Raw genomic sequence first — 27,181 nt, 5'->3', positions numbered from 1 at the left:
GTGTACTCTTTTTTTTTTTTTTAATGTTTATTTTTGAGAGAGAGACACCAAGTGTGAGTGGGGGAGGGGGAGGGGGAGAGAGCAAGGGAGACACAGAATCTGAAGCAGGCTTCAGGCTCTGAGCTGTCAGCACAGAGCCCAGTGTGGGGCTTAAACCCACGAACCGTGAGATCATGTATGACCTGAGTCAAAGTCGGTTGCTGAACAGACTGAGCCACCCAGGTGTCCCTATGATAAATGTACTCTTAATCCCCATCACCTATTTCCCCCATTCCCCCCATTCCCCCCCGCCCCCAGCTCCCCTCTGGTAACCATCACTTAGTTCTCTATAGTTAAAAGTCTGTTTCTTAGTTTGTCTCTTTTTTTTTTCCTTTGGCTTGTTTGTTTTGTTTCTTAAATTCCACATATGAGTGAAATCATGGTATTTGTCTTTCTCTGACTGCCTTATTTCACTTAGGATTGCACTCTCTACCTCCATCCATGTTTTGTTTTGAGAGAGAGAGAGAGAGAGCATACTCATGAATGGGGAAGGTGCAGAGAGAGGGGGGGGACAGAGGACCTGAAGTGGGCTCTGTGCAGATAGCAGACAGCCTGATGCGAAGCTTGAACCTACAAACTGTGAGATCATGATCTGAGCTGAGGTCAGTTGCTCAACTGATTAAGCCACCCAGATTCCTCTCTGTGTTGTGGCAAATGGCAAGATTTCATTCTTTTTTATGGCTGAATAATATTACATTGTATATGTAGGTATATATATACACACCACATCTTCTTTATCCATTCATCTATCAATGGACACTTGGGCTGATTCCGTAATTTGACCATTGTAAATAATGCTGCAATAAACATAGTGGTGCATGTATACCTTTGAATTAGTGTTTTTGTATTTTTTGGGTAAATACCCAGTAGTGTGATTAATGGATTATAGGATAGTTCTATTTTTAACATTTTGGATAAATTTATGTATAAATAACCTGATAAATGATATAATGCCCAGGCCATAAATTTGTGATGCCGTGTGTGTGACAGATGAGGGTAAGGTTCTCATATGGCTCATATGGAAATCTAAGTAAAACATGTGGTGAGTCTGCCTAAAGCACATAGTCTCCTGGGCATTGTGATTCAGGCTGGGGGGCAGGGGGACCTAATACTACAGAGTCAGACTACTTACATTTCAGATTCTAAGAAGGCTTGCGTTTGTTCTTACCATCTTATTCCTAATGCATTTCTCGTTCGAATTAAAAAATCAACCAGCAAACGTAAGCAGCCTGGCGGCTGGGATTATTTGTGCATGAGTGAAAGGCTCAGGCTGACTCTAAGAGTCACTACCACACTTCCTATTTTTCTGTTTTTGAAATCTGGGCACTCTGTTCCAGCAGTTCCTCATATTGTTGTTTCAGAAGGCTGGAAATGACCACCAGGAAGCCTCTTCCTCAGGACTCACCTGGGATGCCAGTGCAATAGCTGCATGACTCTTTCTGATGCAAATGAGAGATGGTGCAAAAACTCAGTAACAGCTACAAAATAAGGGTGTTGAGCAAAATTAAATCTAACATGCTTTTCGGGGTTTAAACTGTGATTCTTAAAAAAATTCACCTTTTTGGGGGCACCTGGGTGGCTCAGTCAGTTGAGTGTCCGACTCTTGATTTCGGCTCAGGTCATGATCCCAGGGTTGTGGGATGGAGCCCCGTGTCAGGCTCCAAGTTTGAGTAAGCTTAAGATTCTTTCTTTCTTTCTCTCTCTCTCTCCCTCTCTCCCTCCTCTCCCAGTGCCCCTCTCCCCCGCTTGCACACACTCTCTCTGTCTCTCAAAAAAAAAAAAAAAAAAAAAAAAAAGATCTTTTTTTATATAAAAGTAGCCAACAGAATGACAGTCTGCCAGGTAATAAAGCCTACTGATACAGTCACCCGGGTGAAAATAGGAAAAGCAAGCCCTATTATAAGGGTTTCATGGAGATCTGGCAACACAAGGAAAATATTGTAATTCTACAGTTTAGGAAAGCCAGGAGAGTGGGAGTTATGGCATGCCTTTATTCTTCTGATTCACCCAAAAGCCTCTTGTGCCTGGATAGTAGCCATGTCTCCAGTGAGTTTCTTCTGTGGTTCTGATGGATTAGCCTTAGAGGTAGTGGGGGAAAAATCATTTATAAAATTCTCAGGACCCCAAGCTCTAACCAATGGATAGTGAGCCATAAATTAAAGGAATATAGAAATATAGGACCAAGACCCTATATATTTTTTTCAGGAATATCTAAGTAAAACATCAAATCAGTGAAAATGTGTTGGGTGCCTACCACCAAGTACAAAATCTTAACATTGGGTCCTGTGTAGTATATAAAAATACAAGTGTCAAAATTAGTGATGTAAATGATCATTTCTTTACTAGGCTACAGATGGCCAAAGTGGATATGAGTTTCTAAGGTCTTTTAGAGAAGGATGCTAGGGTTTCAGACAGACAGTCTTGTTTGTATAGGAGCTAATGAAAGTGTCCTTGTGTGGAATAGGGAGATAATATTGTCTGGCTGGGGTGGAGGCAGGGAACGGGTTACGACTGGATGTGGGTGCCAGGTTGCACTAAGGTAAAAACATAAGAATAGTCTTTTAGTAGTTTAGTAACTAAACCTTTTTAGAGAGTTTAGAGCAAACTTATTTTTTATATATTTCAGATAATAAGAAATAATTTTAAATTTTATTTTATTGTGTTTTTTTTTTTATCGTAGAGAGAGAGGGAAGCATGAGCAGGGGTGAGGGGCAGAGGGAGAGAGAATCTTAAGCAGGCTTCATGCTCAGCCTGACATGGGACTCGATACCACAACCCTGGGATCATGACCTGAGCAGAAATCAAGGGTTGGACGTTCAACTGACTGAGTCACTAGGTACCCCAAGAATAGGATTTTTAGAGAAGAATCCTATGGGAGTAGTAAGAAGCCTTCATGCCTCACAGGAAAAAATTGAGCGGGGGAGGGATATGATAAAACTGGTACGTTTATCATCTCAGTTTGGCTGGAAGAGACTGGAAAAGATGAAGTCTGGGACAAGGTTTAAGAGAGTGAGATGGCGAGAATTGGACCAGGGCAAGTAGTGAGTGGAAACACTATTTTGAAAGAAGGCATTAAAGGAAGAAAGGAAGGAAGCAGGCTGGAGCCAGTTTCAGAGGGAAGATAGGATTGATTTATTTGGGAGTCGGAGTTGCAGAATCATCATCACATTGGACAACGAATGCTTGCTCTGGAAAGGCATTGTATCAGACTCAGGAAATACAAAAGAGAAGTGGTACCTGCCATTAAGGAACATGCCATTCACTTGGTGAGAAGATAGGACAGACTTAATTTTTTTTTTTTTCAAATCAAGAGAAGTTGAGTACCCTAAAAGATACCCTAAAGTTGATACCCTAGAAGATAATCTAGTTATAACATATGCTTGACTATAAAATAACTTATGTGACTTTGGTAGGTGTTTGCTGCCCTGGTCTTATTTTACTTGGGCTGCTTGCATCCCTTGATCACCTCTGCTGATGAAAGTAAAATTGACTAGGCATCCAGTAACAGGAAGATTTAAAAAGATTAAAACTGATAATCCACAAAATGAATAATTCATCATCAGATAATTAAGAGTTTGTTTTCTAACAATTTATTACAAAACCATAGAGCAGTTCTTTAAGTTGGGGTGAATCCTCTAAGACTGAATTTTAATTTCATTTTTTTCCAGAAACACTGTGCCCCTATCCTTTCTTTACCTCACCTTCTTCAACAGTAAGACAGACAGACACTTAACTGTTCAGTTTACATTTTGTGAAGTTAACTGAAACATTGATATTGGAACTATTTTCGAAACAAAAGTACCTATTGCTAGAACATGCTTTATTATGATGTATTTTCAGGATAAGAATAGTTCAAAAAGGCCTCTGGAGGATATAAATGAAGAATTTGTTGCCCACACCCTGTACCTCCAACAAAGAAACCATTCCTGAAGACTTGTTTTATTGTTCCATATTTGATATTAAATACAATTTAGCATGAGAGAGTAGATGCATTGGTTCAAAGGATTACAGTGGACATGTGTACACACACATACATATATTTTAAATGTTTTTATTTATTTTTGAGAGAGAGAGAGAAACAGACTGACAGAGCATGACCAGGAGAGGGGCAGAGAGAGAGAGGGAGACACAGAATCAGAAGCAGGCTCCAGGCTCTGAGCTATCAGCACAGAGCCCGACACAGGGCTCGAACCCATGAACTGCGAGATCATGACCTGGGCTGAAACCAGACACTTAACTGACTGAGCCACCCAGGCGCCCCTATTCATATATATATGGATATATATATATGAATATATATATTATATAAAATATATACATGTATATTTTAATGTTTGTTTATTTTTTGAGAGAGAGAGAGAGTGTGTGCACAAGCAGAAGAGGGGCGGAGAGAGAGAGAGACACACACACACAATACAAAGCAGGCTCCAGGCTCTGAGCTGTCAGCACAGAGCCTAACGCAGTTCTCAAACTCACAAGCTCTGAGATCATGACCTGAGCCAAAGTTGAACACTTAATTGAGCCACCCAGGTGCCCCAGATATGTGTATATGTTTTATCATTTATAAACTAATCCAATGACACAGACTGTAAGAACACTGTTTAAAAGCAGTATTTTTCAACTTTTTGATCCTAGGAGCCCTTTTATACCCTTAACAGTTATTGAGACCCGAGGGAGCTCTTGCTTATGTGGGTTTATTGATATTTGCAATATTAGCTATTAAAACAGAAAATTTAAAAACATTTATCAATTCATTTTTAAAACCTATTATATATTAACATAAACAGCATATTTTTAATGAAAAATAGTTTTCCAAATAATTTTAATGAGAAGAGTGTCATTCATTTACATTTTTGCAAATCTCTTTAATATTTGGTTTAATACAAGAAAGCTAGATTCTCATATTTGTATCTACGTTCATTCTCATTGAACTGTGGCTTACTGAAGTATGTGAAGTATATGAAGAAAATATAGTTCTGACTTTACAGACTCTCCGAAAAGATCTTGGGGCTCCCCCAGGATTCCATGAACCACACATTGAAAACCACTTGTTTGCAGAAACGTGTACTATTTTGTCATTAAATTGTCAAAATTCACTAAATTCACTAAATTATCGAAAGTATTATGCCCTGTGTGGCTCAGTCGGTTAGGTGTCTGACTCTTGATTTCGACTCAGGTCATGATCTCACGGTTCATGAGATCAGGCCCTGCGTCAGACTCTGCTGACAGAGCTGAACCTGCTTGGGATTCTCCCTGTCCCTCTCTCTGCTTCTCACCCACTTGCATACGTGTTCTTTTCTCTGTCTCTCTCAAAATAAGTAAATAAACAGGGGCGCCTGGGTGGCGCAGTCGGTTAAGCGTCCGACTTCAGCCAGGTCACGATCTCGTGGTCTGTGAGTTCGAGCCCCGCGTCGGGCTCTGGGCTGATGGCTCAGAGCCTGGAGCCTGTTTCCGATTCTGTGTCTCCCTCTCTCTGACCCTCCCCCGTTCATGCTCTGTCTCTCTCTGTCCCAAAAATAAATAAACGTTGAAAAAAAAAAAAAAAAGTAAATAAACATTAAAAAAAAAAAGTATTATGCCCTTAAAACTCCAGATGTATATTTCCCTGAATCTGACGTTTAAAATGATGAGTTGTACTATTAGTTATGTTAATACTCTTTTGGGGTGATGACTCAGGTCATTATCTTTGCTTTCTTTCTTTAGGCGACCTAGTGATTCTCGATGGTGCTCCCACTGCCGGCTGGCTGCAGGGCCGAAGCTGCTGGGGCGCGCGGGGCTTCTTCCCGTCCTCGTGTGTACGGGAGCTCTGCCTGTCCTCACGGAGCCAGCAGTGGCACTCGCAGAGTGCCTTGCTCCAGATTCCTGAGTACTCGATGGGACAAGCCCGGGCGCTGATGGGGCTTTCTGCCCAGCTGGATGAGGAGCTGGACTTCAGAGAAGGGGATGTGATTACCATTACTGGAGTTCCTGAACCAGGCTGGTTTGAGGGGGAATTAGATGGTCGAAGAGGCATTTTTCCAGAAGGTTTTGTAGAGCTTTTGGGGCCCCTGAGGACTGTGGATGAGTTGGTAAGTTCTGGAAATCACGACGATTGCATTGTTAACGGTGAAGAAGACACCCCTACAGGAGAAGAGGAGAGGGAGCCCGAAGAGGATGAGGAGCAGCCAGGGACCTACGGAATTGCCCTCTACAGATTCCAAGCCCTGGAGCCAAATGAGTTGGATTTTGAGGTAGGTGATAAAATCCGAATTCTGGGGACGCTGGAAGATGGCTGGCTGGAAGGATCACTGAAGGGCAGGACAGGCATCTTTCCTTACCGATTTGTAAAGCTCTTTCCTAAAACAAGAGCAGAGGAGACCATGGATGTGCCAGAGGAAAGCAGCCCTGCTGAGATCCCTGACACTTCTCTGGATTGTTCTGAGAACTCCATAGTAGTAGAAGGAAGAAGACATGAAACTCTCGAATATAAAGCGGAGAAGTCCAACTGTGTTATTTCTGAAACATCTGCTTCTCCCCTGGAGCATCTGACTTTTGCGTATGAAGTAAACAAAAATTCTCATCAGGACGAGGGCACCTCAGGAGGGCCCCTGAGAAGCCCGGGCCTGGGGCACGAACAGCCTCTTGCCAAAGACTGTTTTGCAAAGGATCCTTCAGAGACTATCAATGGGGTTTCCTCTCAACCTCAGGTACCTTTTCGTCCCAGACTGCAGAAAAACCAGTATTATTCTCCAGTGGGAGGGAGCCTCCTAAGCTCAGAGCAGTATCCTGACCCTGTTCCCTTCGAAGCAAGGACTAAAGACTGCTCCAGCCTACCTCCCAGAGGAATGCACTCCCCACCAAAAACCCTTCAGAAGCCAGTGCGACCTCCTCACAGTGGCTCTAGTCTTTTTGCCCCTAGGGTAGTCAGACCCAGCCTGTTGAGCCCTCAGCTCCAGGGCATGGTAAGATGTGTTAAAAAGCCCCACACGCTCAAAGAAAATGCCTCTGGCTTTTATTCTGGATCAGAGGTGAAGCCTGGTCTGCAAGATAAAGGGTTCACAGTGGAAGCAATGACACTTGTGCAGGGAGAAGGCAGCACTGACCTGGATTCTAAGTTGACACAACAGCTGATAGAGTTTGAGAAGAGCTTGTCAGGACCCGGCACAGAACCAGATAAAATTTTGCGCCACTTTTCAATCCTGGACTTTAACTCCGAGAAGGACATTGTCCGAGGTTCCTCAAAGCTACTCAGCCAGCAGGAGCTGCCTGAGAGGAGAAAAGCCCTAAGGCCACCGCCACCGCGGCCCTCTGTTCCAGCGTCCACTTCTCCCCAGAGCCTGAAACCTGAACCTCCCTTGGCAGTGCGACCCTCTCGTCCAGCTCCCCTGCCTCCCCCGGCACAGCACAGAATGATATCCCCCAGGCTCCTAACCTGTCCCCATCCTAGCTGTGAGACCCCAGAAAAGGAGGGCCCTGAGAACATGGAACAGACTCCGGACCAAACTTCCCCGTGTCCGTTAGTACTGGTGAGGATTCAGGAAATGGAACAGGACTTGGATATGTGTAGCGGGGCTCAAGAAGAGCTAAACGTGACGGTGGAGGAGAAGCAAGATGAATCATTAAGGGCAGAGACCCTTGAAGACCTTGAGTTCTACGAGAGCAACATTGAAAGTCTGAATATGGAACTCCAGCAACTTAGAGGTGAGTGGTGAGGAAACAAAATGTACTCGCTTCTTGACATCCACAAGTCTGCGTTAACAGCCTCCCGGTGCTTTTTAAGGGAGACGTTACCGTCTTCGACAAAGAATGATTTGCTGTTTCATTACCTAATTTCATATCACAATTCGACTGGTCTGTCTTGGTATATCCTATGACCACTCACTGTAGCTTCCTGAGTTCACTTGATGCCCAGATAAAGAAGCTCAAACCTCATTGATGTTCATGCCTCCTGTTCTGGTGTGGTATGCATAGCAGTCAGGCAGCTGGGAAGTCCCTTAACCAGGCTGTAGTGAGGACTAACGACTCCTAGGCTAAGATTCATGAAAAACTGCATCTTTTATCTTTGTGGTTTAAGGACTGGGTTTCAATAGTAACCATAAGTCCTAACATTTATTAACTTGTTCATAATAAGGACTGGTTACCATTTGCTTGCACAAATAATCTTCACAGCCACCGTAAAGGCACTGGGATAATTCATACGGCTGCTTTATAGATGAGAAAGGTAAGATTTGCAGAGATTAAGTAGCTTACCAAGGGAACTGGGAGCTCTTGTTTTTAACTACTGCAGTTCACTGCTTCCCACCTTGCACATTCAAATATTCAAATTCTGTCCCTTAATTTGGGGGTGACCAGCCTCGGGGACTCTATTTGTATTCACCAGACTTATGGGAGAAATAAATTATAAAGGAGAAGGAGAAAGAAAGTGAGGCACCAGCATTAGTCTAGGGCTCGCGGAGAACACGGCTGTGTCACTTCGGGCAGGTGTGCCAGAGAGCTCCGAACCCACGTGTCCTCAGGAAGGAAAATAATACAAAATAATGTGTGGATGTAGGAATCGCAGGAGAGCGATTGAACTCCCAGCAGGAGAATGGTGGTCCGGAGAGGCTGGCTCAAGAAGGCGGGCCAAGTACACATGCTCACCTGCCCCTCTAGTTTAGATCACTGCAAGCGACTGGAAAAATAAGTTCCAACAAGAAAGAGTATTATGGGAAGGCCAGAAGTGGAGTCATCTTCTGAGAGATGGGAAGCAGATGGTATTAAGGAGAGGAAACTTCTATCTAAACTATGCTCGGGAGAGGACCGCTATGCGAGCGCATTCAGGTCTGAGGGGACTGCAGCCTCAGAGGCGGGGCAGGGCCGGGGGATGTCCTGGAGCAGATTTGCTGTGAAGGATCAGGGAAGAACTAGGGCACTTGGGCTGAACAGGGGCGGCAGCAGCAGTTACCCTCAAGGGGACTCGTGAGGATGAGCTCTTAGGCATGTCCTCAAGAAGGTGATCACTTAGGGGCACCTGGCTGGCTCAGTCGGTAGAGCATGCAACTCTTGGTCTTGGGTCATGAGTTTGAGCCCCACTTTGGGCATAGAGTTTACTTAAAATAATAAAGGGGACATTAAGAAAAAAAGTGATCATTTAATATGAGTACCTGAAGTCCTGGGGGGATTGCCAGATACCTTGATGATTTCAGTGTGCCTGAAAAGGAGTTATAAGGGAATCTCAGTGCTGCATCCCCAAAGCAATAGCAAGTTCCAGGATCTTCCACCACCTTCCAACTTGTAAGTTTTGAGATACACCTGTAAACTATTCTTGCATTAGATATATGGGTGGCAGAACAAAAGTGTCTCAAATTTCAGGTAGTGGGAATTTCTCAATAATGAGGCTTTTTAGGAGGGCTTGGCTGGCTCAGTGGGTCATGCAACTTTTGATCTTGGAGTTGTGAATTCGAGTCCCATGTTGAGTGCAGAGATTACTAAAAAGACATTTTTTTTTAAAGTAACACTTTTTAGAATTAATTGTGTTCCACAGAAATGCTATGTCTTCTGTGCTTAAGGATCCCATGCAGTGTTTTTAAATGGATGTATAGATTAATGGACTGGTACTAAGTGATGAAATGGCCTTCTTTTCTTCAACTGACCTTCTTTTTTAGGACTAATTTAATAATTTAGCCAGTGTTCTTACCGTGCTTTTTTTTTTTTTTTAAGTGCTAAAAGTTTAATAATGTGATAGATCTACAGTGGGTGTGTACAGTCTTAATTAAAAAGATTTTTCTTCATTTGAATCTATCAACAGCATAGGCTATATTAATGTTAATTTTTTTTCAATAAGTATTATTTATGTCTATTGCTAATGTGATGAAATTATTCCTTGCAGTCACTAACAGTACCTCGTAAGGTCATCGTTTTCTATTTTCATAAAAATGATATTCAGTAATATAGTCAGTACAGTGAAAAAGAAGGAAATCATCAGTTTGAGCACTAGGCTTTACTCTTCCAATGCTCTTGATACAGCATTCATCTAATTCTGATTGATATTATATTTAGTTGTTTATGTGCCTCCCAATGTGAATTTTAAACCTACTGAGAAGATATACTTTGTCTTTGTGTATCATTTCCCACACACCTGCCAGAGCATTCTGCAGGTAGTAGAGACCCATTAAATACTTGATAAATTGGACATAGTTTAACCGAATGAAATTAGAAGTTGAAGTTGCGTGTCTACTTCCCAGAGTTTTCATACATCTCCTACCTCTGTTTGTTACTTTGAGCTTGGACCACTATGGCTCTGGGGACTGTTGGAACAGAGATGCCAGTCCCCTTATCAGACACAGTTCATGGGTAGCAAAATAGTCCAGTGCTGTGTCAGACCCAAGGTAAGGTTCTTTGTTGTAGCCAGATACACCTCCTTCTTAAGACTCTGGAATTATGGTGACATGAGGATTCATTTTGTAGAAGAAGCTCTATTTTTTTTTTTCAAATCTGAAATGTCATCATTTATAGTTTTCTGTTTCCTGCAGGTAGCTTTCAGCTTGTTTTTTATTTTCTTTACATACGGTAAACATAACTTTAGTATTAGAGTCTGCATATGATGATTCCAAGATATTATGTGTTAGTGGGGTTATTTTTGATGTCGCCTACTCCTCATTCATGTGGTCTAGACTCCTTATGTGTCTGACTATCTTTTACTGTGTGCTGGTCATAGTATTTGCAAAACGTTAAGACCTACAATGAAGGCACCTTATTCCAGAGAGGATTTGCATTTGTTTCTATCAGTTTTTTTGTGATCTGCTAATGTTCCCAAATTCCCAAAGGATAGTAATCCTTGGGATTCAAGAAAAAGAAACTGGAATCTCTGTTAATTCCTAAACTATAAATTATTCTGAATTTTAAACTATTTATTTACATGTTCTTAAGTAATAATAGTAATACCATAATCATCTACAATCAATAATTTTTCTTTGTTAGGCTTATATTAAAAGTTTCAGAGATTATAATTTTCCTGTTTTATGCTAATACTAAAAGAGATTATTATATTATCATGGCACACACACATATACATATATAAGAAATGTGTGTGTGTATATATATATACATACATACATACATACATACATACATACATATATATAAATGCATGGTTTGTAATGAACCAAATATTATGACAAGATTATGTATTTCTATTTTTTTAAGATGTTTATTTTTTGAGAGAGCGCAAGTGGGGCAAGGGCAGAGAGAGGGGGTAGAGGATCCAAAGTGGACTTTGCACTGACAGCACTGAGCCCCATGTGGGGCTTGAACTCACGAACCATGAGATCATGACCTGAGCCAAAGTCCAACTCTCAATTGAGCCACCCAGGTGCCCCAACAAGATTATATATTTTAATAACATGTAAAAGTGTTCTCTACCTGATAATAGACTTTTTAAAGACTTTAAAGACTTTCTTACTTTTTAATTTAAAATAATTTTAGATCTGGGGCACCTGGGTGGCTCAGTCGGTTAAGCGGCCAACTTCAGCTCAAGTCATGATGTGTTTATGGGTTCAAGCCCTGTGTCAGGCTCTGTGCTGACAGCTCAGAGCCTGGAGCCTGCTTTGGATTCTGTGTTTCCCTCTCTCTCTGCCCCTCCCCGCTCACAATCTTTCTCTCTCAAAAATAAACATTAAAAAAATAAAATAATTTTAGATCTATAGGAAAGTTGCAAAAAATTAAAGTTCTCATATACCCTTCACTCAGCTTCCCCTTAACCTTAACATCTTACATACCTATAGAATATTTATCAAAGTCAGAAAATTAACATGACAATAGGCAATTGAAAACATTAACATAAAATAAATTGTAAATAAAAATAATTTCAAAACTGTAAAGTAATACCACAAGTAATTAGTATTTAAAAGTTATTCTTAAAACAAGATTGTAAATACAAAAGCTTTATTTGCCCTGATCCTATTGATCATTGTTTTGTTAATATTCCAGGCATAAGAAAGAGTTTCCATCTTAGATTGATGTTGGTTGGATTATGAGTGTAGCTAAAAGCATCCTCAGGTGGGGCCATTAGGGTACATGTAAGTTCATTTTCTTTTTTAACAATGAAGTATTTTGTGTACTTGCTCTGATTTTGACTTTGCTATTGAAATCAATATTGTTTTTGCCAATTCAAAATTTAGACAATATTTTTGCTAATTCAAAATTTAGACAAACTGGGTGGCTCAGTCGGTTAAGTGTCCGGCTTTGGCTCAGGTCATGATCTCACTGTTCGTGAGTTTGAGCCCCATGTCAGGCTGTGAGCTATTAGTTCAGAGCCTGGAGCCTGCTTCAGATTCTGTGTCTCCCTCTCTCTCTGCCCCTCCCCCGTTCGTCTTCTGTCTCTCTCTGTCTCTCAAAAACTGAATTAAAAAAAAGTTAAAAAATATTTAGACAATAAATTTTTAACTATTCATATCTGTAAAAAATTTTATTATATTATCATAATTGATGTACAACATTATATTAGTTTTAGGTGTACAACATAATAATTCAATATTAATATTCTCATGGTCTCTTTAATCTTCTGTTAAAATATTTATAAAGAACTATACCCTATAGCAAATATTAAACCCTGAAGAATGCTGGACAGTTTTGGGTGGTATTCATTCACTGCTCTGAGCAAGATTTAACACTGCACAGAATCATTGGTCAGAGTTGCCAGTTTTGCTCCTAGAACTTGATATCACTTACAAAGTTTGTATGACATACACTGTACAAATAAGCTTATTAATATTTATTTGCAAGAATGACTCACGGTTAGCAGCACACAAGGCCATGAACACACACACTTGTAAACATAACATAGCAAGAGCTACAAGCAAAACTAACTGATTAGATCCTGATCACTTTTCTGTGTACTCTTGTCTGGTCAACCTTAATCTTTCACTTTCTGTGTCAGTATTTTCTGTTCTTGCTTTCAACTTGACATCGGTAGATGCCTTCAAACCAGTAATGTGTCTACCTTTATTATTAGGCTTTATTCGTAAAGGAGAATTATAGTATTTTCTCTTGTCTTCAAGATTTCTAGGCTGATTTTTCTTAGGATTCAGAGAGACCTATACATTTCTCAAGAAACACTGAGAAGCATTTTCCACATGGAAGCATTAGTCCATCTCAGTTTGGTTCCTGAAATTAATTTCAAAGCTTAAAGTTCCATGGAAAACCAAGATATAGGAACCCCAACTGTAATTTTGCAAGAGGGCTGGTCCAATTCTGACTCACTCTCAGGGGTCCCTTGGGATCTTAGCTTATTTGGGGAAAAGGGCTGTTTTTAGATTTCTCGCCTTGGATAAGCTCTGGGCTTTGAGTTTTTGACCTTTTCTCCTCAGAGGACCATTGAAACAAAAGTTCTGTTTTCTGGAACTGGCAAGTGCTGTGGGGCAATGCTGCTTCTGTGGTTATTTGCTTGTCTGGATTCCAGTTTTCTTTTGGTTTTGGCCAGCATGCTACCATCTTGTCAGTGTATTGATAGTTCGAAGATTTTAAAAATATTTCCTCCAACTTTTTAAACTTTTTTTCCTGTGAGAGGATTGGTCCAAATAACCTAAACTTTAATTATTAGAAATTTGAAGCCCAGGATTAGTTTTAGAGAAGCCAGTATTTGGCTCCAGCTGAGAATTTGGAGCTTTAAATTTGGAATTACCACGTAGAGTCAGAGTAGAATCAGAGTAGGAGGCATCTCTGATTATAGCATGTTGGGGAATGAAATGCCATTTTGCAGGCTTCAGGATGGGATTCAGTTCAGTCATTCATCCAGCAAATGTTTGTTATAGGCACTGTGCTAAGGGCAGGGTAATAAACACAGATGTGCTCTCTGCTCTCAGAGAGCTTCTGGTCAAATGAGTTGCTAGTTAATAAATTAAGGTACATACCTAAAACACAGTATCTTCAAATCTGATAAATAGGTTGACTTCCAGAGCAATGGAAAGATTTGGGGTTAATCCACAGACTTTCAGGTTTCCCAGTACATGTTACTTTTAGAACCCTGATTAGGACTACATAATGTAGCCCTGAGAGAATCTTATTTTAGAATATCATAGTGTTTTCCTGTCTCTAGGAGAGGTTCACATGCCTCTCAATTTGACAAGTAATCAGGGTTGTACATTCATTTCTTTATTCAGCAAATATTTCTTAAGCACATACTAGGAGGCAGGCACTGGCTATCCATTGATTAATACGAAGGACATAGTCATAGTATTATTCATATTTGTGTATCTCTGAAACTCTAGTGATCATAGTGATGTTGACCTCTGTATGTAATCACACTGTTGAAGCCTTTGAACCATGGTCATAGTTACTTCAGTGTGAGTAAGGACCCCATTAGTTCTACATCACTGCAGGGAATGGTAAAGGGTAGAGTCAGCCTCTTCCATATTGGGAGCCTCGCTCCTAAACTATTCTTCCCTTGAAGGTAATGTCAAGGGAATGTTGACCAGAGACTCTCAGGATAATTTTAAAAGGCTGTTGCACATCAAATCAGAATGTTTTCAAGAAAGTAACATTTTCAACAACATACTGAGATCTAAGACCCACTAAAGAGAGCCATTCATTTAATAAGTTGGAAAATTACTGATATGGAAGAGTAACATCTTTATACTGAAGTGATCTACAATATTCTAGAAAGTATAGGGGCACCTGAGTGGCTCAGTAGGTTTGGCATCTAACTTCGGCTCAGGTCATGATCTCACGGTTCGTGGGTTCGAGGCCTGCATCAGGTTCTGTGCTGACAGTTAAGAGCCTGGAGCTTGCTTCAGATTCTGTGTTTCCCTCTTTCTCTGCCCCTCCCCTGCTAACACCGTGTCTCTTTTTGTCTCTCAAAAATGAAAAAATGTTAAAAAAATTTTTTTTAATTTGAAAGTATAGTTTATTTCTACATCCAGAAGTTATTTATTATTCTGAAGATTCCTTGGTGTGCCTCAGGTATTAAAAATTCTTTCTCAGGGCGCTGGGTGGCTCAGTAGGTTAAGTGTCTGACTTCAGCTCAGGTCATGATCTTGTGGTTTGTGAGTTCAAGCCCCACATCAGGCTCTATGCTGAGTTCAGAGCCTGGAGCCTGCTTTGGATCCTGTGTCTCCCTCTCTCTCTCTGCCCTTCCCTCACTCACACCGTGTGTGTGTGTGTGTGTGTGTGTGTGTGTGTGTGTGTGTGTGTCTCAAAAATAAATTAAAAACTAATAAATTTTTAAATAAAAAAATTATATTGAAAAAATAAAAATAAAATAAAAATTCTTTCTCAAACTAGTAAAACACAATGAGTTAAATAGCCAAAACATTTTGTGGTCTTTCAAGATGTAAAAGTTTATGTGAAAGGAATAATAATCTTTCTTTCTGATTTGTCAGTACATGAGAAAAAAAAGCAAGTTTCTTTGACTTGTGGCATGTGGTTCAGGATGTTGGCTCAGTAAAAATTAGCTCGGTTACTTTAAATGAATTTTGTCTTGGTATAAAACAGCAACCAGTTAGAAGGCTTTAATAGTCTATGTTAATTCAGGACTGAAACTAGTTTTCCTTTTACAATAGGGGTTCAATGTGTGTCAAGAAATGTTGCTTGGAATGGTTGACTTAGTTATAATTAACCCATGAATCACTATTCTTTTTTTTTTTTTTTTAAGTTAGTTAAAGAATCTCTATTCCTAACTTTGTAGCATGGCTTTGTGAACATTTCCTCACGCTCAGTTCACGGCAGAGGGGAGGAGAAACTGGAATAGATCCAGGGATTTTAAGTATCGGTTTCAGATTTCACTGGGGCTTTGCAGGGATATAGTGAAAGGACCTGCCTGCCTCCTGCTAGCACAGACCCTTGGCCACAGTCATTCCTGCCACCACAGGGCCACCTGAGTGTGTCATCTCCCACCCTACACTTTGCCAGATGTAGCAAGCCCCAAGAGATGAGAAACTCCAGGGCAGTCATTTAATCTACATATATTGAGCTCCTGCTGTGTTCCAGGCAGTGCTCTGGAGTTAGGGCGGTGATCTCTGCCCTCATGGGGAGAGGCAAACAGTAAGTAGAAATATGAATATGTACTAGAAGGCAAAAGAAGCTATGGAATCAAGGAAGGCCTCACTGAAAAGTGACATTTGCGTGAAGATCTGAAAGATTGTAGGGAGCCAGCCAAGCCATTTTTGGGGGGTGGGGAAATCGTCGCAGGCAGATGTGCAGCTAGTGTTTGAGGAACAGCAAGGAGGCCAGTTCAGCTAGAGCTAAGGTGTGGGTTTTGTAGTTCATTGTTCAGAGTAAGACAAGCTACGGGAAGGTTTTGAGCAGGGGAGTGGTAAGATCTGGCGCATGTTATAGCGTCACTCTGGCTGCAGTGTGGAGGCCAAACAGAAAGACACAAGGGTAGGGGCACAGAGACCAGTTGGGAGGCTACTGCAGTGATGCTGCAGGCAAGAGGTGATGGCGGCCTGGACCGGGATGGTAGACTGGAGATGATGCAGAGTGCGTGGTCCTGGGTATATTTTGAGTCTGAGCCTGTAGGATTTGCTGGTGGATTGGGTGTGAGGTGTGAGAGAACAAGAAGAGTCAAGGATGACCCCGCAGGTGAGCAACTGGGAGGATTGGAGTTGCCAGTAATTTCTCAATTCATGGTGAAGACCGCAGGAGATGCTGGTTGGTGGGGGAGGTGGGACGGGACAGAGGTCAGGAGCTCTGTTTTGGTCATGTTGATGAGCCCATAAAACATCCGGGTAGAAGTATTGATTAGGCAAGTTTGATATACAGCCCAGAGTTCAGGGGAGGGGTAAGGGTTGGAGACGTACATTTGGGACAAATCAATTTTGACAGCCCATAAACTTTATTTAAAGCCACAACGTTTAATGAGATTACTTCTTAAAAAAAAAGAAAAGAAAGAGTATAGATACACAGAAGTGGCCCAGGCACTGAACCTCACCATTAGCTGAAGGAACTGAAAGACAGTGATCATAATTATAATTAATTGAGCACTTATTACTTGTCACACAGAGTGCTAGGTCTTTGACACACTTTCATGAATCCTCCATATTGTGCATATATGACAAATGAGAAAGCCCAGGTTGACCCAGACTGTCACAGTTAGTAAGTGGTAGGGCTGGGGTTCAAATTCAGGTCGGTTTCATTGCACAGCCTTCTGTGCCCTGTCACTGTGCCACACCATGATGTTGGCGTGTTTCAACTTGAGAGAGGGATGCTTGATCTCTGAGAGTGGGTGTAGGAAGCAGCACCTGAAAAACCCAGAAATTCAAGGGCTCACAGAGGAGGGATCCCAAAAGACCCTTGTCAACTTACTTCCAAAATAGTTTATTGTCAGTACTCTCATCTGTTGAAAACTATAAGAGAATATATGTATGTCTTGATATCTTTAAAAAAAATACTTAACCCTTCTGCACAGATACACTTTTGGCTGCTTGCTTATCAGGAAGTCATACAGCTTTCCAACATGCTTACCCATTCATGCTAGCAACATCCCCATGCTGGTCGTTCGTCTCTGTGAGCCCTCACCTAACTCATAACCCTTTCAGTTCATCACGAGGTTATAAATTCTGAGACATCTTAAGTGCTTCTCACAGCCCTGTCTCATTGCGAATATTCACACCCTTCAGAGCATATCACATTTCCCCCCAAACACCTCTTATTTTCCAACACTCCAGCCCTTATTGCCTTTTACAGTGCTCCCAGAATCCTCTCTGCTTCTGCCTTCCCTCCTCCCAGTCAGTTGTTGCTTTTCATTAGTGCTTCATTTCTTCCTCTGCTGGGGAACTTAACCTTTAGATCTTAGGTGTCTTTCTTCTCCTTTATTTCCAGACCCTCTGTCCACACCACCAGAGGCTGTAGCACTGATGTCCTATGAGTAGCTTTAGCCGTAGTGGTCTCCTTTAAATTCTTCCTTTAGGCTGAGAGGCAGCGGCACTGAATAAGATTGGAAACCACATTTCCAGTCCTATCAGTGTTCCCTGCATTCCTGCCATGTGCTAGGTAATTGCATATCTAGGAGAAGCCCTGGGGCACACCAGTGTTTGGGAGTATAGAAGACCAGGAAGGTGAACTAGCAAAGGAGAAGACGCAGATAGTCCAGTGAGTGGGACCAATCCATTGGAGTGATTGCGTTGCGGAAGCAGAGGGAGGGCCTTGTTGCTGGAACACAGTCTCTGAGGCATTAGGGGGACTGGGATCCAGGGAACCAGCAGAGAGACTGGCCTGTTATCAGAGCCGCGACAGTTTCTCCATTTTAACAGGAGGGAAGGCAGAGTGTGTGGATACAGACACAGTAGGATGGTAGATTTGCTAGGGAAAGGATGAAGAAACAGAAATAATTTATAAAGGAGGAAAAGAAAGGAAGTGAGGCACCAGCATTAGTCTAGGGCTCGCGGAGAACACGGCTGTGTCACTTCGGGCAGGTGTGCCAGAGAGCTCCGAACCCACGTGTCCTCAGGAAGGAAAATAATACAAAATAATGTGTGGATGTAGGAATCGCAGGAGAGCGATTGAACTCCCAGCAGGAGAATGGTGGTCCGGAGAGGCTGGCTCAAGAAGGCGGGCCAAGTACACACGCTCACCTGCCCCTCTAGTTTAGATCACTGCAAGCGACTGGAAAAATAAGTTCCAACAAGAAAGAGTATTATGGGAAGGCCAGAAGTGGAGTCATCTTCTGAGAGATGGGAAGCAGATGGTATTAAGGAGAGGAAACTTCTATCTAAACTATGCTCGGGAGAGGACCGCTATGCGAGCGCATTCAGGTCTGAGGGGACTGCAGCCTCAGAGGCGGGGCAGGGCCGGGGGATGTCCTGGAGCAGATTTGCTGTGAAGGATCAGGGAAGAACTAGGGCACTTGGGCTGAACAGGGGCGGCAGCAACAGTTACCCTCAAGGGGACTCGTGAGGATGAGCTCTTAGGCATGTCCTCAAGAAGGTGATCACTTAGGGGCACCTGGCTGGCTCAGCCTGTTAAGCTTCCAACTGCAGCTCAGGTCATATCTCGTGGTTCGTGAGTTCAAGCCCCGCGTCAGTCTCTGTGCTCCAGCGCAAAGCCTGGAGCCTGCTTTAGATTCTGTGTCTCCCTCTCTCTCTCTTCCCCTCCTCTGCTCACACTCTGTCTCTCTCAAAATTAAATAAACACTTAAAAAACTAATGAAAAAAATTTTTAAAGGTGATCATTTAATATGAGAAGTCCTAAAGTCCTGGGGGATTGCCAGATAGCTTGATGATTTCTGAGGACCTGAAGAGGGGCTGGAAGGGAATCTTGGCTCAGTGCTACATCCCCAAAGCCACAGCAAGTTCCAGGCTCTTCCATGGCCTTCCATACCTGTGACTTGGTTTGAGATACACTCGAGAACCATCCTTGCATTAGATATACAGGTGGCAGAACAAAAGTGTCTCAAGTTTCAGGTAGTGGGAATTTATCAATAATGAGGCTTTTTAGAATTATGTTCCACAGAAATGTCATGTCTTTTGCGCTTAAGATGAAAATATGACGAAACAAACTTGGAGAGCTTAAGTAACTTCCCCAAGATTCTACAGCTGGTGAGTGGCAAAGTCCAGACTCACACCCAGGGCTGGCAAAGCTGTGCTCTTAACCTCCAAGCTGTCCTGCTCTCTGCCTGGCATCTAGCACATGCCCCATAAATGCTGCAAACATCAGCTCCTCAAACCTGTCTGTACCTGCTGGGTAACCCATGTGCAGAGATGTGTTGAGGACTGAGATATAAGTTAGACATGGTCCTTGCCTCCAAGGAGCATTCAGTGTAATAAATGGAGATACACACGCATAATAAAATGACGTAGGTGAAATGAGAGAGAGATTTGCTCAGTGCTCTGAAAAACAGCAAGAACTGTAGGAATCAGAGAACATCACTGGGGCACCCTTAGTGTGGAAGCGTCGGTCACCAGACGAGAGGCATGACCTGCATAGTTAACAGAGACATTAACAGAAGTGTAGGGAGGCATGTGTTCTTGCTGGTTCTTTTCTAGTCTCCTCCCTCTTCTTCCTTTACCCTTCTGGCACCTTCTCCCTCTTTCTGTCTCCTTCTAAATCCTGCTGCCTGTCTTCCCTCCTACCATTGAATATAGCAGTATTTCTGTCTCCTGGGGGCGAGGGGTGCACAGATAGTCACTGCAGCTGATCGCCCCCACTCTGGTGACAAACAGCAAGCATCAGGGCCCTGTGGCACTTTAGGGCCTCCGTAATTTATCCTCTTTTATATCTTCTCTTGGTTGATGTACTAGGTGTGTTTCTTACAGTGCTATCTTTATCAAAGATACAAAGTAGCTAAAGGGAACTTTGTTTCCAGTAACAGTGGGGGAAAGATTAATCTGTATTTTCAGTATTTAAAAGTGTGCCTGGCTTACTTTATGTGCCAGTCTAGATGTGCACTGTGGTCAAATGGCGAGGAATGGCCCTGTGGTGGCGGGGCTGGGAGGTGGTGGCAGGGGGCACGGGCAGACTCCAGGACTGGAGGCACAGAGGGAATGTCAGGGGAAGGGAAGGGGCCAGGGTGAGCACACCTGCCTCAGAAGTGGCCCACCTCTGACTTAGATCGTGATAGAGTTTACTTGTTCGTTTGCTTGGTTTGAGGGAAATTAAGGTTTTCTAGTACGTTTTTGAGTATCCCTATTCGTCTAGTGCCACGAAGTCAAACAGATCTGAGTTCAGATTGTGGCCCTCCCTGGCTGGTACCAGCTTATGTGACCAGGTTATTGAAACTCTGAGACTCTTTCTTTGTCAGCAGTAAAGTAAGGGTAATACAGTACCCTCTTTGCAGGGTACTGAAGATAAAAAAAAAAAAAAAAATTTTTTTTGTCAGCTTGCTAGCCCTCGCCCCGATTCTAGCACATTCTCACACTGAAAACACAGAAGCTTCCAGGGCTGCCGCTGCTACGGCCATTGGTTTGGAAGGTGTGAGGGAACAGAACAGAAACCTTCACATCAGAAGATTTGGCAATCCAGAGATTGCAGCCAAAGGGTGCATACTAGCGCCTTAGGTATTTGAGGAAAGGACAAACAAGTTGTGCGGAAAATGGAACATGGATTTTTTATTTATTTATTTATTTTTTAATTTTTTTTTTCAATGTTTATTTATTTTCGGGACAGAGAGAGACAGAGCATGAACGGGGGAGGGGCAGAGAGAGAGGGAGACACAGAATCGGAAACAGGCTCCAGGCTCTGAGCCATCAGCCCAGAGCCCGACGCGGGGCTCGAACTCACGGACCGCGAGATCGTGGCCTGGCTGAAGTCGGACGCTTAACCGACTGCGCCACCCAGGCGCCCCTGAACATGGATTTTTTAAACTGAAGGAATCAGAGGTGTCATAGAGGTCAGTGGGCCTAGATGTCTACAGATGGGTACATAGAGTCCCAGGGAGAGTGAGTGGTTCATCCAAGAGTAAACATCTAATTATTGACACAGCATCTAACCCTGGTCTCCTCACGGTTCTGTATATTGTTTCACAAATAAGGATTAGACAGTGGTTCAAGGAACCGTTCCTGGACGTTGATAGATGACCAGTTAGCTAAAACAATCATCTTACCAAAGCCTGTCTCTGAGCACAGTACTCTCCCTTGAATGAAGTGAATGGCATTCGGTCCCTTGGGATCTGCCCCAACCTACCGCTCCAGCCTTTTCTCTTACTGCTTTTCTATGTATTCCATCCTCCAAACTGTTCCCCATCTCCTAGTCCTCCGTATGTAGAAAGTCTGGGGAAATCCTGCTTGTGCTTAAAGGCACTGCTCAAATGCCGCCACTTCCATGATACCCTCCAGCTGCCCTGCCGGGGACTTTGCTTTGTTGCATTGCCCTTGTGTTTGTCATAGCACCTGTCACATTAGAACTTCTGTTGTGGGGTTGCTCCTGCATTGCAAGAGGCAGGGACTGACTTGTTCACTTTTTCTCTCTTCTTCAATACCTCACCTATAATAGGTGCCCATCTAATGTTTGTTGATCCACAGAGGTCTTTTTATAGGCACGTTTCTGCTTCCTAACCTTATTCCCCAGTTCCTGAATATTGCTGCATGATCGGATGGAGAAGAGATTTAGAAAATGGTTGGGGCGCCTGGGTGGCGCAGTCGGTTAAGCGTCCGACTTCAGCCAGGTCACGATCTCATGGTCCGTGAGTTCGAGCCCCGCGTCAGGCTCTGGGTTGATGGCTCAGAGCCTGGAGCCTGTTTCCGATTCTGTGTCTCCCTCTCTCTCTGACCCTCCCCTGTTCATGCTCTGTCTCTCTCTGTCCCAAAAATAAATAAACATTGAAAAAAAAAATTAAAAAAAAAATGGTTTTCATGCTTCTCTGGCATGGCACGTATCAAGGGAAGTGTGAAAAACATACTTAACTACATTCTTGTAGGGGACAGTTTTAAAATTACTCAGACGCCAGATGAGAGTAAAAAGGAAGCTTTTTTTCTTCCTTTCAGTGGGATGCCCCATTGCGTCTGCAGGCAGGAGTTGAAACCACTTGCGATTTGAGTGTGTACTCACTAACCGGTAACCTGACTCCCATAAAAAGCAAAGCTCTCGCAGGAGGAAGAGTTCTCTCTCTTAGGGAAACGGAGACCTGCAGAGTTTCAGATGTCTAAGGATTAGAAAGCTGAACTTGGAAGATGAGGAACAGAGGTCCAGTTTGAGCTGCACGTGAAAACATTATTTATACCCTGGTTGATTACAGAAATATCTAAAGAGGCCAATGAGATTGATAGATGACCTTACCTTGGCTTTTAAAGGGGGCTGTTCTTGCTCACTCTGCTTTTTCTACAAAACCTTTAGAACAGCAGAATACTTCCACCTTCAGCACAGAGAGCAGCCAAGCCAGTTTGACCAGCTTGAGGGAAACACCAAACGAAGCTGCCAACCCCAATCACATGAACACTAGTTACTAATTATCTTCTGGCCTCTGTGGGGAAAGATATAGCAGCTCACTGATTGGATCCGAGGTTGAAATAACTCCACATTTCTCTGTGCTCCCAGCTGGAGGAGCAAGAAGAGTGAGCGTCTCGAGCACTTCGGGAGACATTTTCAGAAGGACGGACACAGCCTTGGGCTAAACCGCACCTGTCCACATTTCAGCCCCACCCAGGCCCATGGAAGAGGGAAGCAAAACTCGAGTCTTTAAGTGCACTGAACATGTGTGAAACCCACAAAGATAGAAAAGAAAGAGGAGCGGGCAGGAAAGGGCACCGGGGCTCCAGCTGGGAGTATGAAGATCACAGGAGTCTACAGAAGAGGGATCTTACAGGGCTGGATGGACTTTACAGAGAAGGCGGCTCGGATTCCAGAAACTGGACGTCAGGGCACAATCGGCCCTTCAGAAAAAGGCACTGTGGATACTGGGCTTTTGGGCAGAGTGAACCAAGTTCAGACCACGAGGAAGCAGAGGAAAGTGGAAAGGACTGTATGGACTATGGAAGTGTGATTCAAGGCTGTGACGGTTACTGGAACTCAGGAGATGTAGATTATGGGAATCTGAGCCCCGAGACGAAGGATAATTGGCTTACAGGCAGCCCCGAAAGCTGGAAAGCTGAAGGATATAGGGAAACGAATGGCTACGTAGCTGGTCAGAATCTGAACTGTAATCCTGAGGACTCCAAAGAAACTGGACAACAGACTCGCCACAGTGGTTTGGATGATCCTGTGGGGAATGGTGGTCAACCTGACAAGTGGCATGTGGACCACAGGAATTTTAATTATAATGCTGAGGATTGTAAAGAAACTAATATTTATTGTAGAAACCGCAGCAATTTATGTCAGGTTCCTGGGAATTATATTAATGGTCAGTCTGTGGACTTCCCAGATTTGAATGGTGTCAATGAAGGTAAAGAATTTGCCGAATACTATGAAGGGGACAAAGGTGTGTGTCAAAATGATAAAATCTATCCCAAAACAAAGACTCCTGTCGTGGATCAGAGTGACTTTGATACAGAAAATAAAGGCCACGACACTCTATTTGCAAACTGTGAGTATAAATTTCAGAATTACAGAGAAACAGATTCTGCCCATCAGATGAAGGATTTGGAGGACAGTGGCATGGACAGAGCAGGAATGATGGCCCTTGGGAGCAGAGGGATCTTCCCGGATGGTCTGCGGAATCAGTGGACAAGAGGGGATCGGGGAGAACACCATAGCGGCATTCCGCAGGGCCCTTCCTTAGGAAAGAATACCTGGCATTTAGAGGACGAGAGAAAGACAAATGGCCCTGAGACTTGGAAAAGGAATAGTCGCTACCGCCGCACAGCACCCAGCACCCTGAGACGCTCAGAATTTGTGCAAAACAGGAAGAAAACTCAAGGTACGAACTCAGCCAGCCTTATTAGAATGCTAAAACGTGAAAGTAGGTAAAAGGGGTGGTTATCTAGGTAGTAGGAACACCCATGTACTTAAGGAACCTGGCCCTCGAAATTCTTTTTTCAGTGTATCTTGAGTGAGAACAACCTTAGAGATTTAATCCCTCTGGGAGGCACTTTTCAGAGCAAGAGCGGATACAGTACTATAAACACACACCATGGCCTCCAGAATGAGACCGTGTTCTCATGGGAAATATCTTTATCATTCTTGGTTGTGTCAGGGGTCTCTAATCCCAAATATCTTTCCATTCTTTCTTTAATATTTCTTTGTCTCATGGGAATGGCCAGTTCATTACTGAGGCACCAAGCGAAAATTTATTTTCCTGGCAGGATCTTTCTCTCCATCTCTACGCTTCTTTAGATGTTGGGGAAAAGAAGATTTAATTTGTTTTATAGAGTGTTTGTATCTTTACACTCAGGAATCTTAAGTGAATGATGAGCACTACAACTCTTCTGGAAATCAGAGGATTATTTATATTCTTCATGATGCTTTGTACATTCAAATTACTTCATCTCACTTCGCCTTAATGAAGTTTTTGTAACATGATACATTAAGAGTCTTGTATAATGTAGAGGTTGTTTCTTTCTTGCCAGTTTGTCTTCTGCTGTTCTCTGAAATGAATTATGTTCATTTTGTTTTGTTTTGTTGTGGTTGTTTTTATAATTACTGGATTCCCTGTTAAGTCTTTCTTTTTATTTACGCTATTCTCTCACGAAGCCAACTTTCTGGTGGAGGCCGATTTGAGGGTGGTGTAGGTTATGAGCAGAGGATAAGGGTTAGAGTCAGAAAATGTGAATGATCTAGAAACTCCATCTCACACCTTCCTCCTGAGTGGGAAGTCTCTCATCTAGATCTTCAGAACAGGCTCACTGTTGGTGGGGGCATGACAAGTCCCTGGTAGACCCCAGAACTGCCAGTGTTTTATCCTGCGATCTTCCGGCACAGGCTTAACCTAACCAGAATTTCCAGGGCATTGTTTTGGATAAATCAGGGTCTCCACCTGCATTTATAAAGATAAAAATGAAACTAAACCCGGCTTTAATTGGAAGGCTGAGGTATTTAGCAGCTAGCCATTTTTTTCTAGGTGTGTTTTTGCTCTGAGATGATAGGGATTGAATGACTTCTAAATTCCTTCCAGTTCAAATCAACAACAATCAACACACACACACACACACAAACACACACACACACACACACACACAATTACACAAGTGATTCTGTGATTCCTTATGTTGGTTTTTGTATTGCTCCTATTCCCTTCCCCCACATCTGTTCCGTACATGAACTTTGTTTCCTATCTTTAGTTCCTTATTGTATTAAGCCTCCTAAGTGTAATCTAAGTGTGTTTACTCTGTCTGACTTAACAAGAGTCAAGCCCTTCTCTCCCGAGTGGTGCAATTTGCCCTATGATCTCTCTTAAACCAGCTCAGTCCCCCCTTCTGTCACTTACATTTTTACAACTCTCTCTTTATATTCGAGGGCTTCAGTTTTGATGGTATTCCTATTTAGCTTAATTGACATCCCTAGTTTATACCACTAGTGTCCTCCTTGGTCTATAACAGAATCTTAGTCTGCCCTGAAATCCTTTTGCTTTCTAACATTCTTTGCTGGCTGTCTCACAGCACAGGCACCACTGTCCTTGCTGAACGTTACAGTTATAACATGTAATTACAGAAACAAGTGTTAGAGTCTGTCTTCTGCTGGGAGTTCACGTCTCAGCCCCACCATTTACTAATAGTATAACTTGAGGTGAATTACCTAATCTCTCTGAGCTTCGGATTCCTTATTTATAAAATGAAGATAATGACACCTGTGTCAGTGAGAGAACATAAATAAAACCCTTAAAGACATGCCTGGAACATAGTAGGTGCTCATAAATTGTGATTTCTTGGTCTTTTGTCCACCCGCCTCCCTTCAGCCTTACAAGTTATTCCACCAGTCTATCACTGCATGGTCCCCTCTCTCCTGAGATCCAGATTGACCCCCACTGAACATCTGCCCTCAGGCCCTGTGTCTGCAGGTGTGATTATCTATGTGGAATGTCCCATCCCTTCCTCCTCTCCCACCCTCCCCTGCCTCCCCCTACTCCATCTGAGAAACAAGGTGCTATCTAATGGCCACTCCCAGCCTGTCTCTCAAGCTAGAAACCAAGTCCTTCTACCATAATGTGCCCTTCCCTCACCTGCCTTATCAGTTCATTCTCCTATGGAGGCCTCAGGCTTAGAGATTGTTAGGGCATGCCTGTTAGGGTTTTGCCCTTAGTCCTAGGGTGTGGGCCCCTCCTCCTGAGAGGTGGGTCTTACTTCTAGGGTGCAGCTTTTTTGATATTTCAGTGCAACATGAAGTGTTTGTTGAATCTCTTAACTTAGAGGGACTCAAATTTCAAGCCGTGTCTTCTCAGCCCCAAGCAGTTGTGAATATCTGCCAGGCTTTTTGGCCTCTAGCTGTTACTGCTTTCTGCTGGCTTCCCGGAGTCTCATCACCTGCATGCATAGTTCAAGGATTTGAGGGGAATTTCTGCACAGATTTTGGGCTGCTCTCTCTGTGGCTTCCTCTTTTCCAGGATTTCACTCATAATACCTAGCCACTTCACAGCCCCAGAAATGAGCCTTTGACTCTTCAGCCCAATAAGATTGCCAGTTGTTGGCTTTCCATTTTTGCTTGATTTTCCCCACATTCTAGAAGACTAGGGATTGACTTCAGGGAGTAAAAATTGGATAAATATAGATCTTACCTAGTTTGCATCCCTTGTTTTGAGTCCTATCCCCTCTAGTTTTCGGCCTGCTTTTGGTTGCTTTCCAATACCTTCACACAGTTACTTTAAAAAAATGCCTTATCCAGGGTT

General features: G+C 42.9%; 1 protein-coding gene across 2 annotated transcripts in view; it reads left to right on the top strand.

The window, feature by feature from the left end:
• The window catches only part of LOC123576945 (dynamin binding protein), a 114,725-nt gene that overhangs the window by 45,916 nt on the left and 41,628 nt on the right, over positions 1 to 27,181 (top strand). Inside the window, exon 5 of one of the 2 annotated variants that reach the window (XM_045438549.1) lies at positions 5,743 to 7,719. In XM_045438549.1, coding sequence (XP_045294505.1) covers positions 5,743 to 7,719 — 1,977 coding nt within the window. Of the gene's footprint in view, positions 1 to 5,742; positions 7,720 to 22,800; positions 24,281 to 27,181 lie in introns of those variants that run through there. The other variant, XM_045438550.1, reaches the window with a different exon arrangement.

This window comes from Leopardus geoffroyi, chromosome D2 (assembly GCF_018350155.1).
Source record: "Leopardus geoffroyi isolate Oge1 chromosome D2, O.geoffroyi_Oge1_pat1.0, whole genome shotgun sequence".
In the NCBI taxonomy this organism is placed as follows: domain Eukaryota; kingdom Metazoa; phylum Chordata; class Mammalia; order Carnivora; family Felidae; genus Leopardus; species Leopardus geoffroyi.
Note: the sequence above shows the minus strand (reverse complement) of the source record. Positions and strands in the feature narration are given on the sequence as shown.